Genomic DNA, 14,807 nt, shown 5'->3' on the forward strand with positions numbered 1-14,807 from the left:
TTACTCAGCAACTCCTGCATGAAGCAAGGGAAGAGACTAAGTGGCTTCTGAGACTGTCCAAGGGAGGCAGGTGAGGTGGGGATAAGAGATCATTCAAACAAGGCAACACCATCTTATACCCAGGTCCGTCTGGGGCTCTGGCTACCATCTGAGGCTTCACCCACCAGCCACCACCCCTCAGGGAGCCCCACAGGGTTGAATTTACAGGCAGAAAAGACTCACACGGTCCCTTTGGTGCCCTTTCTAAAATGGCTCCCTCAATCCCCGCCTAGGGAATAGAGGAGAGGTTCAATAATGTCCAAAGTGAGGGGGCTGCAGTATACCCCACACTCCTCCAAAACCTCAGGTGCAGGACTAGGACTGGGATGGGGCTGAGGAACCATCTAGGGGACAAGACAGGGTAGGAAAAGGGAGGAAGGAAGGTCCCAAGGATTTTGTTTGCTTTGCAGGGGCCAGGCTCCAGGGAAGTGGACTCAGTCTGAAATGCAGGGTCCCCGAGTCCAGGCTCTGGCCCAGCAGACATTGCCCTCTGCAGAGCTGCATGAAGCACACATCCCCAGTTAGAGGCCTCTCCCATGTGATCTACCCGCCACCCCCAACCCCGTGACAGGAAGTCAGTGACTATGTGAGCTTCGTTCCCTGGACTGATGGTGTGAAGGAGAGACTGTTCGGTGACATGAGCGCTTCCTGACCACTGCCAGATCCTCTGGGTCAGAACAGAGATTGCTTCCCATAAATCCCCTCAGAGACTCATCACCCGTCTCCATGTCCCAGGCATGCTGGTTCCTGGAACAGGCCCTCGCCCTTCCCTGGGCAAGCATGTAAGGCCTTTCCCCCTTACCTGGGTGGGTTACGCCCGCACCCCTATCCATCCTGCCCGTCTATACAACCCTTTAGCGGCTGCCGCATGGTGTGGTGGATATCCACTTGGTCTTGCCGCTGCCCAAGATGTACCTTGTATATGTTCCCTTAATAAACTCTGGTAATGATGGAGTTGTCGCCTCTTTCTTTGGTCTCTCAGACCTGGGAAGTTTTACATAACAGATGCATTCTTGGGCTGGCATGATCCAGCCCTAAAGAACAGAGAGCACTGGGCAAACTCTGATGAGGCTCTGGGGTCCTGGAGCAGGTAGGGCGGAGGTAACTCGGGGAAGAAACTTGCAAGCTGCCTGAAGGTACCGGTCAGCTGACTTGCTGGCGCTGCCCCTGGCGGTCCAAGTGTCAGTAGCCACCTGTTTTTAAGTGTCCTCATCTCAGGATCCCCCTCTCGCCAGAGACTGGATCTTGGCTTCTGGACTTGACCTGCTGAAAATAAAGTGGGGGAGGGGTCATTCCCTGAGAACTGGGACCTCAGGCTGTGGGTCATGTGGCAGGGACCCCCTGTCCTCCCTCAGTGAGGACAGATGACCCAGGAAGAGCCACAACTTCTCCCTCGCCCACTCCAGAGGCTTCCAGCATCTGGCCTCCATGACAACAGCTTCAGAACCCAAGCTCAGAAACCCCAGAGCAGTGAGCTGAGGGGCAGTGGGAGGTGGACCACATCAGGGTCCCCACCTACCTTGGGTGCAGGTAGGGCCACAGGGCACAGGTTTCTCAAGGTGGCTGTTGGGCTCTGGCAGGGATCTCACTGTCTGGGAGCAATGGGTAGAGAACGAGTGCTGTGAACACAGTTGACAGTGGTCCCTGGGTAGGTAGGGCACTGGGGACTCAAGTTGGCTGGGTGTTAAGTGTACAGGAGGGGGCCCAAGAGTCCATCCCTTCACTTCCTTCCCCATCTCCCCCTGCACCTCACTCACTGAGGGGTTGGGGCTCTCCAGTGGTCATCGGGCCCAACTCCAGGTGCTGAACACTGCCCAGGGGGTGATCCCTGCATGGGCCATCTTTGGGCCTGACCAGCGAGACAAGAGGTTGGAACAGTGCTGCTGAGCAGGACACCTCCCCCCACCTTCTGTGTTGACTGAGCCTCCTGCTCTAGGTCACTCTCTCTAGTGATAGCTGTTCTCCACTCCTTGCCAGTGGGTGACCCCCCTGTCCTCGATGACTCCAAGCCATCTGCTCACGCTCACGCTCCATCTCCCAGGGCCTGCCACTTCCATGTCTCTTCAAAACAGTCTCCACTGCACGCCAGACTCTGCCCTGGCAATGACATGCAGTTGCTCCCCTCCTGGAGGGCCCCCCATGCTGATACACCAAGCTCTGAGCACCTTGCACCACTGCCCACAGCACTGCAATCACTGCTTGTTGTGTCAAGGCCCCTCACCTGACACCTGGGACCTGCCTGGTGCCCACCGCTGTCAGGGAGGGCCTCTGTCCCTATCTCCAGCCCAAACCCTGCCCTTTCCCTCAGCTTGTCCTAGGCACACCCAAGGCCAGGCTGTGTCAGATGTGGCTATGAGGTGCCTGCCTTGCCCTGTACCCAGTGAAGGGGCAGCCCTAGGTAAACCATGCTTGGTATTATAGAACCCCCCTCCCAGGTTATGAGAGCTGGGTTCCTCTCGAGGCCTTGGCACAAGGGCAACTGGTGCTACAGCTGACCGGTGGTCTGGAATGGAAAGATGTGCCAACCCAGCATTTAGGAACCTGAGGGAGTAACAGCAGAGATTTAGGCAGAGGAAATGACAGGGCCGAAAGCTCATGAGAAAGAGGCTGGGGAGACCTTGAGGGGCACAGTGGAGCAGGAACTGCATTATGAGCTGGTGGAAAACAGGGCAAAGTCAAAGATGAGGCAATCGCCTGGTGGGAGAAACAGGAGAATGGACAAAAAGAGACAACCACAGCAACGGGGAAGGGACCCCCACCCTTGGCCCCTGGTGCCTCCTGCTCAAGGCCTCTTTCCATTCCCTCAGCTGCCTCTCTGCCTCTGGGGACAAGGCCTAACTAAGGACATCACCCAAGCTGTCCCAGGCCCAGCAGAACTCTGAGGAGCAGGAACCACAGGAGTGGGCTCAGGGAGCAGGGACCTCAGAGCCTACCCACTGGCCCTCCTTGAGCTGCACAGGCCGTACTGAAGCTGGGATTCGCGCTGCCGGTAGCAGCACCAGGCCAAGCCGGCCCCAGGAAGCAGAGGCAGTAGGAAGCTAAAGATCACTGCCAGCAGGAAGGCGTCCTGGTCTGCAAAGGACAAGGTGAGGCTGAGTCCTATGTGGGTGCACCACAGGGCCCGTCCCCACTCGCCCCCCCTGTGCGCACTTTCTGGCTGCACAGGGCCACTGTCCAGGCTGCCACCCGCCCCTGGCTTGTCGCAGGAGGGTGGAGCCCAGCCAGGATCACAGTGGCAGTTATAGTTGCTGTTGCAAACCTGCAGAGGAAGAGAAAAGGAGGGTCCCATGCGGTCAGGGACCTCAAGGTCCTGACCTCAAGGCCCCCCCCTCCCACACACACACTCAAGACCACTCACCCCATGGCCATGGCAGGCGGTCAGACAGAGCTCCAACTCCTGGAAGGTAGTGTTCTGGCAGTGCCTGTCCTGGCACACCTATGGGCAGTGGAGTGCACTAAGCACCGTGGGGGAGTGATGCTTTGGCCTAGGGACTCGAGTGGCAGGGAGGGCTCGGTGGGCAGGGCTCACCATTGTAGGCCCACACTGGGTGCCTGGCTCCACCAGGCCCAAGTCAGGCAGGTCCAGCTGGGCACCCGGTAGCAGGAAGGCCCCCCTGCAAGTCACCTCCCTGCCGTCCAGGCGGAGGGTAGAGTCCACCAGCATCGTGTGTGGTGCCAGTGGGCTCTGCTCCCCGCCCTGGCACTGCAGCTTCCCGCACTGCGCATCCCTGGGGACCAATTGAAGTGTCAAGCAGCATAGGGGGGGTTCCCCTTGTCTCCAACCCACTCCCCAGCTTCCGGTTCCTCCGCTCCTCTCCTCACCTCTGCGTACAAGGCACGTAGCTGCCCTCCTCATCCCTCCCGCAGTTGCCGTGGGCGTTTCCTGCCGAGTTCACCACGTGGAAACAGGCCTCCGGAGCTGGGCGGGAGCCTGGAGAAGCACGGGTGGGGCTGGGGACTAGGCTGTCCCCGCCCTCCGTTCTCCCCCTCCCCCCCTCGCCCCTCCCATCTTTCCTAGAGGAGAAAACTCCCCAGACCCAAGGGTAGGCACGAGGTGCAAGGCCGCGCGTGTCTTCTCACCGGGTCCCCAGAGCTGTTGGCACTGCTGCTCCAGCGTGGGGCACGCGCCGTCCAGGCAGTAGCCACGGCCGCTGGCGCAGGGCGAGCCGTCCAGGAGGTAAAGGTCGGGGGGGCAGTGGGGAGAGGCGCCCGTGCAGAACTCAGGGAGGTCACAGTCTCCCGCAGCCCGACGGCACGGCGCGCCCGCCGGCTTCAGCTGTGCAGGTGACCCGCGTGCGGGAGAGCGACCGAGACACAGAGGACAACGGACAGTGAGAGATCCGCGCCCACAGCGAGGCTCGGGGCGGGACAGCCCGGCGGGAGAGCGAGGTGGACCCGCGGGGACGGAGGGCGCCAATCCGCCAGGGCCAGCAGGGCTGCCCCACAGCACCCTCCACCCTCCCCTCCGAGCCTGCCGCGCCCTCACCTGGCAGCTCGCGCAGCAGTCCCCGCGGGAGCACCGGGCCCCCGCACGCAGCGAGCAGTTGTGCGCGAAGCAGCAGGGGTCGGGGCACTCCTGGAGCCAAAAGGGCGAGAAGGGGGGCCAGGTGAGGTCCGCGCGCCCGACCTTGGAGGAGGGGGAGGGCCGGGGCCAGCCTTGGCCTCCAGGGCCCGGCGCGCGGACCTCACCTGGCCCGCGCCGCAGTCGCACTCCTCGCCGTCCTCCACGAAGCCGTTGCCGCAGCGCGCCCGCCGCACCCGGAGCCCGGCGCCCGGCGGGTTGGAGAGGCACGAGCCGCGCCCCTTGCGGAAGAAGGCGCGCAGCTGGCGGCGGCTGCAGGCGCTGAACACGCGGGGGAACGGGTGCCTGCGGGCGGGCAAGGGCGTCGGGGCGTGCAGGGATGGCCTCCTGAACGCCCTGCTCCTCTCGGGTCACTGCAGAACCACCCGAGCACAACTGCGTGTCGGGCGGCTCGGATGCTTCGGGGCCAGAGCCCAGAGAGGGCGCCTAACCCGAGCGAAGGCGCCCAGCCGGAAGGGGGCGGGACGGCGTGCCTCCCGGAGCCAGCAGCGCCAGACTGAACGTGGAATCCCGACCCAGCGCGGCCAGCCCTGTAGGAACAGCCTGGCTAGGCGTTTCCGAAAAGAACCTTTATACTCGTGAGCATTCACTGTCCTGTGTTTACTCCATTTAAGCCTCACAACTCGGGGCCGGTACGATGATCATACAGAAGAGAAAACTGGGAGATAAGCGTGCACCCAAAGGAGTGCAGCCGAGGAAGGGCCTGGGTCTAGTGGAGCCTCCCTAGCAGCTCCTCCCCACCCGGTCGCGCGGTCGCCCGGTCGCCCATACCCCGTGGCTGCTGCCATGACGCAGCCGCCTAGCTCCGCTGCCTCCCCTACGCAGCAGCCGTCGGGGTCGTGGCTGAGGCCGAGGCTGTGGCCTATCTCGTGGGCCATGGTAGCTGCAGCGCCGATGGGGAGCTCCGAGTGATCCTGCGAGGGCGCGGGCGCAGGACGGTCACTGCGGGTTGCGGAGACCGCCCCGCACCTCTCCTGTTGTCCCGTGTCCAGTCCGCGGAGCTCACCGCGGTTACGCCTCCAGAGCTCTCTATGAGGCACATGCCTTCCACGGGTGCCAGGCCCACGGTGTCGCCCCGGAAAGCGCGGCCCCTGAAGGTGGAGCGCAGCGTGACCTGGTGATGCGCGCGGGGAGGAGGAGCCGCCCAGCGGGGACCCGTGTGGGGATGGGAGGCACCCACGTGAGCAGCTGCGTGGAGTCGTGTGGCCGCCGCCCCCACAGCCCCCGGCGCCACCGCAGGAAAGCCCAGAGCGTGTTGTTCGCGTCCGGCGTGATGCGGATGTGGTCCTGCTCGGTCCATACTTCCAGGCCGGTCAGCGCCACCTGAATGTCCAGGGTCCTGAGAATCTATGGTCAGGGCAGGACGGGCCTGAAGCCGGGACCAGGCACACCATCCTGCTGGTGGCCCCTCTCTTTCCCCCTATATGCTCTCCTCATCTCCAAGCCTGCCTCCTCCAGCTGGCCGCCCCTGGACTGACCAGCGGTACATTCTCCAAATGTCTTCCCCGCCCCTGTGGCCGCCACTACCAACCTGGTCCACGTAGTTGGCGATCTCCAGAAGCCGCTGTTTGGTGTGGTTTAAGTCCCGGTGCTGGGTCACAAACTGGAAAGGCAGCAATATGGTGATGTGACAGGCTGACTGGCCCCTCTCAGCCGGGCAGCCCCCTGGAGTCTCCTCTCACCAGGGCGTGATCCGCCACTATGTACAGCTCTAGGTGCTTCGGGCTTCGCTGGGCTTCCCGCCAGTCCTGCGGAGAGGCAACGGTGACCCTGAGTGGCAGGCTGCTGGCTTGAGCCCTGACCACCAACCCCAACCCCTGGAAAGCACAAAGGTAACTTTAAAATTTTTCAAGAACTTGTTTCTTCAGCCTTCAAATAAAACATCAGGACAGGAGACCCTGAACATGGGCCACCCTTTCCTGTCTTTCGGATTTGGAGGGCTGGGGATACTGCATTCCCACTCCCACCCCTGTCTGTGCCCCTGACCCTGATCTTGGTGGCAGGAGAAAGGCTGGTCATGTTTCTTTTGTCTTCAGGATCCTTATGGCCACAGGCCCCTTTCCAGCTAAGTAGCTGCTCGGTCCAGAAGATCCTGTGGGTTGAGGCACCGTGGGCATCCCCAGCTGGCCAGGGATGCACATAATAGCTGGCATTGCTGCTGAGCGTGATCAGACCCCTAGGATGCAGGGGGTGCAGAAGGGGGTGTGAGCGAATTCTTACCCCTGCCCCAGGCCCAGCCCCTCCCCCAGAACTCCTCACCTTATCCCAGAGCAGGTGCTCAGGACTACCCAGGAGTCCGGGAAGCCCCTCACGTGCCCATGGTAATGGCAATGATCCTGGAGAGCAAGGGATCCAGCCTCAAATCTCAGCCAGGACTGAAGTGGGAAGGGCAGGCTGGGGGTGGGGAGGGGTTGGCTCCAGCCTCTCCTTAGGAACAGGAGAATGGGGAAGGAATGGTGGAGAGGCCCTCGGGGAGTGCATGCCTAGCACCCCTCACCCTGACCTCAGTGCCCATGGAAGTATCTCACCCTCTGGTTGGGGACCAGCACCACTGGCTGCCCATCTGGGCTGTAGTGGGTTTCTGTGTATCCTGCGGCCAGCAGCCTGCTGGGAAGGGGTGTTGTAGGGATCACCTAATTCAGCTCTGCCTCCTCCAGGATGCCCTCCAGCCTTGCTCCCTGAATGCTAATGGAGCAGCTCTGAGTGAGGCACAGGGCTAGCACTTAAGAAGCACCCAGCCCGGCCCCTGTTGCTCAGTGGTTTAGCATTGACCTATGAACCAGGGAGTAACGATTGGATTCCTGGTCAGGGCACAGGCCGGGGTTGCAGGCTCGATCCCCAGGAGGGGGTGTGCAGGAGGCAGCCGACCAATGATTCTCTCTCATCATTCCATCTCTCTCTCCCTCTCTGAAATCAATAAAAATATTTTTTTAAAAAAGAAGCACCCACAGTGTGTCTTAGGAAAGGGACAGGGATGACTGACTGTGTGTTGCTTAGTTCAGAAAAACCTTGGGCTAGAGCAGCGGTTCTCAACCTGTGGGTCGCAACCCCTTTGGGGGTCGAACGACCCTTTCACAGGGGTCGCCTAAGACCATCGGAAAACACATATATAATTACATATTGTTTTTGTGATTAATCACTATGCTTTAATTACGTTCAATTTGTAACAATGGAAATACATCCTGCATATCAGATATTTACATTACGATTCATAACAGTAGCAACATTACAGTTATGAAGTAGCCGCGAAAATAATTTTATGGTTGGGGGTCACCACAACATGAGGAACTGTATTAAAGGGTCACGGCATTAGGAAGGTTGAGAACCACTGGGCTACAGGGAGAAAAGTGAAGAGCAGGAAGGAGGCTTGGTGGTGGCTTAGATATGGGAACTGGGAGTGTGGGAAGCACCAGGGAGGAGCAGCAATAGGGGCAGTTTGTGATCCTGTGGAGCCGGTGGCAGGCAGCTGGTTCCCCAGGCCTAGGGCTGGGCAGGAGGAGAGGACTCAGGAGACACTGCTGGGCAGGTGGGACTCGGCTCCAAGGAAGTGCGGCTGAATTCCCTGTTGGCACTTCCTGCTGCCCAGCCTTGTTGGGCATCTGGTCAGTCCTCTCTCTAGTCCACCTCCCTACCTCAAGGATCCTTGAATCTTCTCCTATGGCCTGCAGACCCCACATCTCTCCCCAATTGTCCTTCAGTGATGCTCATTCCCTTAATGATTCCATCTTTGGGCCCCATCTCACCAGGATCCCTCCCACCAAGATGGATCAACCATAAGTCAATCTCTCTTGACCTCTGTACTGCCAGACCACCCCAAAGATCTGGGATGCCTGCTTCTTCACCCCCCAGTCTTTCCTTCACCTTCTCAAGCTTTGCACCTCACTCCATACACAACCTTAGGAGGTAGCTTATATGATCGACCCATTTAAGGTGGGGGACACCAAACCCCAGAGAAACCGTGGGTAGGCATGGTGGAACTAGCTTATTCCTAGTGCATCTGATTCCATGGGGGAGAATAACCTGTGTGGAGTGCTTAGAGCAGTGCCTGCAATGAAACAAGCACTTGATACATTGGGTGATGCACACTCTTTTCTGGCAGAGAGCTGACAAGATGCTCCTGGGGCCTGGGTGAAAGATGTACTCCAAAACAGGGCTGACCCAACCCAACAGGCCATTTCAGCCTCAAGGGAGCCCTCCCCCTTCCAGCCTCCCTCCTGGGTTCCCACCAGTCCCTGCCCCCAGCATTGTTCCCCACCCCCAGAGAGAGAGGCTGTCCTGGCTCCCAGCCCCCTCCCTGGACTGGTACTCACTGGTTCTTCTCCAACTCCAGGAGGAGCTCCTGCCCTCCAGCCTCCAAGGCTACCAGCCCCGTGTCGAGCTTCAAGACCTAGGCGAGAAGGAGTGCAGGGCTGAGGTGGCAGGCAGCCTGGCCTCCTGCTTGCCAGGGAGCTGGTGGGTGGGGAGCCAGCTGGCCAGGGAGTTCATGGGGAGAACATGGGGGTGAGGGGCAGAAGGGTCCCCGCTTGCCTTCGTGGGCATGGGTGGGTGTGGGGTTGAGAGCATGCTGATGGGCATGGATGGTGTGGGGGTGAGATGTTCCCAAACTCAGGATGTTTGTTCTGACAACAGCCATTTGGCGTAGCCTGCTAGGGACACACCGCTTCCTCCCTAGAGAGACGAGGGGTCCCAGAAAGGGGCCCTGCCTTGCTCAAGGTTACTGGGCCTTCCCTCTGGCTCTTCCTCCTCTTTCATGCCAGGCTTCCCCTAGGCAGGAAGGAAGTGGGGTCCTGAAGACAGTGCAGGGGGTGGGTGGATGTCAGGTAGCCATGGCTCGGGCCTCCTCACAACCTCTTGTTTTGGCATCTTTTCTCCCCGCTCCCGGTAGAATTCAGACTTTACTCCTCCACCTCCAATTCTGACAAAATGTCAGGCCCTGAAATTCCTTGGTCTCCAGCAGGCTCGCCCACACCGTTTCACGGATCCTATGAAGTAAACACAGACCCCTTGCCTAGGCCAAGGGAAAAACACTGGTGTTCTTGGCCAGATTGTGGGGGAGTGAGGCGGGGAGGGCGTGGGCCGGGCCAGCAGGCCAGCCTCTCCTTCCCTGCTTCCCACGTGGGAAGACTCATCTGCCTCCCTCGTCCACTCAGCCTGGCTGGGGGCCCAGAGGCAGTCTAGGAGCCTGTGGGAGAACTGCTGTGTCTTCGGAATGCTGGCCCCAACCCTTGCTGGCCCTTCCTTTTTAGTCCACAATGCACGGGCTGGGCCGGAGGCCAAGGGGCTCACAGTCTTGGAGTGGAGACTTCCTCCCCAGGTGGGGAGCAGACAGCTCCCTGCCCCAGCAGGAGCCCAGCAAGGCCCCGAGCATGAGCTCATGGGGCCGGAATGCCACTTGCTTTATTGGAGAAAGGTTTGTGCCAAGGAAAGGCAGGGGCCCCAATGAAAAGCCTCCTCCTGCAACCCCGAGACCCCAGAATCCCCTCTCTGTCCCTCTGAACCTCTGTGCCCCTGCTGTCCTCACTTCTGGCCCTCCTAGTGCCTTTACCCTTCACTATGTACCCCATCCCTGACCTGAAATGTGAGTGTTTCCTTCCGCTGGGACAGGACTCCCTGCCTCAACACCGACCTCATCTCGGCAGGCTCCCTGGGGGCAAGGAGGGTCACAGCCCAGGCCAGACCAGGAGGGTCCACAGTCAGGGTGACTCCAGCGTGAGCCCAGCCTTTCCCTCTGCTGGTGATGTCCAGGAAAATGATCTCAAAGCTTGGGCCAGCGCCATGCTTGACCACTTGAATGGGGACCCTGAGGGTCTGGGGGACCCAGCGAGGGAGCTGTGGGCCTGTGTCAGCCTCCCGGCCTCATGGCAGTGCTCTCCTGTCTTCCTCCAGGGCCAGCGTGGCTTGGACAATGGGTTGTCCTTTCTTGCCTGAAAATTCAGGGTGAAGAGGGCTCTCTAGGCTTGGGGGACATTGGCCAATGGTTTGAAGTCTTTCAGACCCTAGTGGGTCTCAGACTTCTACGCTAAAGAGCTGTGCGAACTTGGACAGTTTCTCCAACCTCTCTGGGCTTCTGTGTGCCCCTCTCGGAGATGGGCATACTGAGGCCACTGGCCTCCTGGTTTGCAGCACAGCTAGTTCTGTGGCACGTGTGGGTGGGGCTATGGTTATTCTGAAAGTGTGTGATGGGTGGGTGTTGGGAGGAAATTGGGGCAGAGCATCCTGGAGAAGCAAAATGGGGTGAGCTTGCATCTGAGGGCCACCAGAAGAGTGACCACTACCCCCTGGACAGAAGTGGATTCTGCATGAGCCCGTGAGGCTGAAGTTTCAGGCCCCTCGATGGCAGGGTCCTGGAGAGGACAGCAATGTGTCCACAGGGTCACATGTTCTGGAAAACTTTGCGAAAGGCAAAGTTTGTGTTTTCTTAAAGAGATCCCTGAAGTTTCGTGCCTGGAGAGTTGTGGGAAGGGAGAGAAAGAGGAGTGAGGGGGAAGCCTGAAAATGACTTCCATGTGTGCAGGCTCACATAATCTAGATGTCTCCCCACCCCTGCCTGCTAACCCTTCCGGGAGGAGCCTAAAGGGCTGGGAGGGGAGCTGAGGGAACACAGTAAAACTGCCACACTGCAACCTGGGGAGGGGCCAAGGGGCTGGGACAGCCTGGGCCGCGCAGAGGAAGGGATGATGTGGCACTAACCGGCTCCTCCAGGGTGACCATGCGCCAGGCTCCTCCGTCCAGGACCCAGAGAGGGGTGACTGGCTCTCCGGGGGTGTTTCCTGGTGTGAGGACAGAGCACAGGGTGAGGGGGAACCTGAGGAGCAGAGGGGAGCAAGGACAACAGAAGGATGGGGTTTGACCATCCGTCTTCAACAATCCATGGGGTGCCCTGGGAACCGAGGAGCAGCCTGGGGGGTGGCAGAAGAGAGACCAAGGAGCCTAGGAAGGATAGTTCAGCTGGGGATGCTTGGAGCCCCACTGACCTTGGGGGAGGGCTTGGTGTCAAAGGTCACGAGGGAGAGACCAAGGCCACCAGTGCAAGGGGGAAAGAGGAAGGCAGCCTGGGATATTTTTAGACTGGGCAGCAGATGCCTTCAGGGTGAGATATCTGTGAAGAGGATGCCTGTGTCTCCACCACCCTCTGAGAAAAATAACAGCTAGATGTTTTCTTAGGAGGCTCACTTTGCTCAGAGCTGCTGTTGGGGGCTTCATGCAGGAAGTGGGGCTTCCAGGGACCCTGGCCCCAAGGCTGGGGGACAGAGCCTGAGTGCTCCCAGAGGGAGTGGGTGTGCTTCAGGAGCTCCAGGAGGAATGCCAGAGCCAAGCATTACTCAGAGGAAGCTGGAATGCTCCCCTGGAATGCCCCCAATCATCCTCCTCCCAAGGACTACAGTAACTCTTGCACTACACCCCCCTGCAGGAGCCAGGCCCCAGGCAGCCCACAGCCTGCAGGCAGCCCACCCACCCCTCTGGCACTCAGTCCTGGGGAAGCCCAGCTCCCAGAACTGACAGCTCCGCCACCTCCACCCAGCCCTGCCCAGGCTGAGACACTGGCCTGTGGAAGTGGCTCAGCAACTGCCAGGCCACCCCAACTCCTTTCTCCTTCTCTGTCTCCTCCCCAGACCCCATCATCAAAGACCTGAAATAGCAGCAACTCTAGGAACTTCCTTCCTCCAAGAAGCCCTCCCTGATTGGATGAGTGAGTTGCTATCAAGCAGTTGCCATCAGACAGGGCAAGTGTGGGCAGGGGTCTGAGCGCTTCTGGGGAGAGGGGAGGATCTCTTAGCCCAGAGAGGACTTCACTGGGTGTGGAGAACCAGGTCTTGCTGGGCCCAGGCCTCCCACATATTGGCCTCTGGCACCTTGATGGGGGAGAGGGAGGTAGAGATGGGGCTGTGGTGACTAAGTGAATCTAGGGGAGCCAGTATAGTGTTGGGGAGCCTAGAGCCCCTCTCCACTCCCAGGGGGTTGCATCCCCCTCCCCTGATTCCAGGCTGCGGAGGAGGAATCAGTGGAATGCCTGGGGACCATCACCACGAGAATGAGGGCTGTGGTCCCTCTCCCTGAGGGTTCAGGGGTCCTATCCCTGTTGGGTTCCCCCTCCACAGCGCTCTGCAAACCACCCCCTTCCCAGCCCAGCCTGTCCTGCCTTTTCCCTGACCCTCCCAGGCATTTGACATCCAGGCCTCCACCAATCCTCCCACCTACTCAGAGCTGCTGACCCGCCCCCGCCTCACAGAGGGTTGAAGAGGTTACCTTCTGTGAGAAGCCCTCCTCTAACCAAACATGGCAACAGTATAAACTAGTTACACACTGGCCCAAGGCCCAGGAAGGGGGTGAGCTTGGGTGATGGGTGAGTGTGGAGGTCACAGTCAGTCCCCTGGTCTGAGATTACAGCAGGGTTGGGGGCGGGAGGGGGGGGGGGTTGGCAGTGGGCTAGGTGCTTTCCAGAGGAGGAAGACCCTTGAGCCCTAAGGGATGGAGGTGCAGGAATGTTTCCACTGGAGGATGGGGCCTGGGAATCCAGGCAGAGAGGTTTGAGGGGCGGCGCTGCTCAGAGGATAAGGATTCCTGCCCCTCTGCCTTGCGGCGGGCACAGTGGCAGTTGGGCAGAGTGTGCAAGTCTGGGCCCTTAGGCCAAGTTCAAGTGAGAATCCCTGGGCAGGTCCCAGGGAGACCTTCCCAAACCCTCTCTAATTCCCTGTCCTGGCGGCCCATTCCCGGGAGGGGGGAGGGGGTTGGGGGTCTGTTCAACCGCTCCAACCCCTGACAGTGACCAAGCCTGCCCCTCGGGGCGCTCCCACTCACCGCGGAACGCCTCGGCCCCCCACACCGACCACGGTAGTCGCAGTAGCAGCAGCTGCAGCAGCCAAGCTGGCGGCGGCGACCCTGGAGCCCTCAGAGACCCCGGGCCCATCGCTGTGAGCGCCTGGACTTCTGAGCTCGGCTCCGGCTCCGCTCCCGGCCCCGCCCCGGCTGGATGGCCGCCCACCCACTCCCTGTGCAGCCGGCCAGCCTCATCTGCCGCACCCTCCCCGCGGACCCCGCACGCAACCCGGCCACCCGCGCCGGGACCGCAACCGGTCCAGTCCCGACCCTGGACGGCAGAACCCGCGTTCGCCAGCCCTCGGGGAGCCGGGCGGCCCTCCCGGCAGGAGCGGCCCGCTAGGGGGGCCGGGAAGGGGCTCCCCCAGACCCGCCTGCGGTTTCCCGCCCCGCAGGTCTCAGAGAGCCCACACCTGTAGGAGTGGAGGGTGGGCATGGGCCGCAGACCCTCGGGAACGGCCTTTGAGGACCGTAGCAGAGGGGCCAGAGGCCACCTGTCGCTGCTCGGGTCTGCACATGGAAGGCCCCGCTCCCTGATCTCCTGGGGCGGACCTCTGCCCCCTCCTTGTCACCAATTCTGCCCAGAGGCTCCCTGGAGAGCACCCCTAGGAGAAGGGAGGCGGGGGCGACCCTGACAGGTGCGACCCAGCGGCCGCCAGCCCCGCCCCGCGTGCTCCCGGGTGGGCGAGGGGAGCGAGCGGAGGCCGCAGTTCTGACGGCTCTGTGCTGCCCAGCGGTGGGGGGTGGGGGCTGGCGCACAGGTAGGGGCGGGCGCAGCCCTAATGGCGTTGGCCTGGGGTGGGGGTGAGGGTAGGGGTGGGAGTTACAAAACCATAGACTCCCAGACGTCAGGGATCCTTTCGGCCACGGTAACATCTGCTTCTTGTTTTAAAGGCTTGTTTGTGTACTGAGTAGTACATTCGAAGTTGCAAGTATTCCCATAGCAAGGGATATTAACTTTTAAGCAAATCTATTTGTTGTTGTGAAATCAGAGTGTGGCAATTCAATTAGTAAGAGTTTCAGCAGCAAGGGAAAGCTATGTTCGCCTAATTCAAACATCAAAAAGTGTGAGATGTTTAGGTAACATCCCTCCCTCTTCTGTGTCCACCTTCCCAGCCACATCCCCCAACAGAAAGCCACTAAGTATTAGTATAGGCTTTTAGATTGTTTTATCCATTCCGGAGATAACACAGACATATTTTTCTCTGATTAACATTTTTCTGCACCTTGATTTTTTTTTTCCCACTTAATACACCTTGGAGATTCTTCTGCAGTGATAACGAGACCACTCAGTGAATTGAGAGTGGTCTCATTCTCACTATTCTCATAATTATTGAGGTACAATTTACATACAACACGATGCACCTTA

The 14,807-nt window shown here is 60.0% G+C and overlaps 1 protein-coding gene across 16 annotated transcripts; it reads right to left on the reverse strand.

The window, feature by feature from the left end:
• Window positions 1–989: 989 nt before the first annotated feature.
• ADAM33 (ADAM metallopeptidase domain 33) lies at window positions 990–13,565 on the reverse strand. Of its 16 annotated transcripts, XM_036323081.1 has the most exons (22): window positions 13,421–13,565; window positions 11,312–11,391; window positions 8,932–9,008; window positions 7,150–7,228; window positions 6,881–6,957; window positions 6,608–6,797; window positions 6,304–6,369; window positions 6,153–6,224; window positions 5,802–5,968; window positions 5,628–5,712; window positions 5,393–5,535; window positions 4,729–4,906; window positions 4,526–4,615; window positions 4,120–4,315; window positions 3,862–3,970; window positions 3,569–3,767; window positions 3,398–3,475; window positions 3,190–3,298; window positions 2,973–3,111; window positions 1,797–1,888; window positions 1,559–1,627; window positions 990–1,305 (listed from the first exon to the last, which is right to left on the reverse strand). In XM_036323081.1, the coding sequence occupies exons 1-22, from the start codon at window positions 13,527–13,529 to the stop codon at window positions 1,034–1,036; spliced, it is 2,676 nt and encodes an 891-aa protein (XP_036178974.1). In that variant the 5' UTR covers window positions 13,530–13,565; the 3' UTR covers window positions 990–1,033. The 16 variants fall into 16 exon arrangements, with proteins under 16 accessions (XP_036178974.1, XP_036178973.1, XP_036178970.1 ...); XM_036323080.1 differs by lacking the exon at window positions 7,150–7,228 and having other exon boundaries at window positions 6,881–7,048; XM_036323077.1 differs by having other exon boundaries at window positions 2,973–3,298.
• Window positions 13,566–14,807: the final 1,242 nt, after the last annotated feature.

The sequence above is a fragment of the Myotis myotis genome, unplaced genomic scaffold, assembly GCF_014108235.1.
Source record: "Myotis myotis isolate mMyoMyo1 unplaced genomic scaffold, mMyoMyo1.p scaffold_m19_p_9, whole genome shotgun sequence".
In the NCBI taxonomy this organism is placed as follows: domain Eukaryota; kingdom Metazoa; phylum Chordata; class Mammalia; order Chiroptera; family Vespertilionidae; genus Myotis; species Myotis myotis.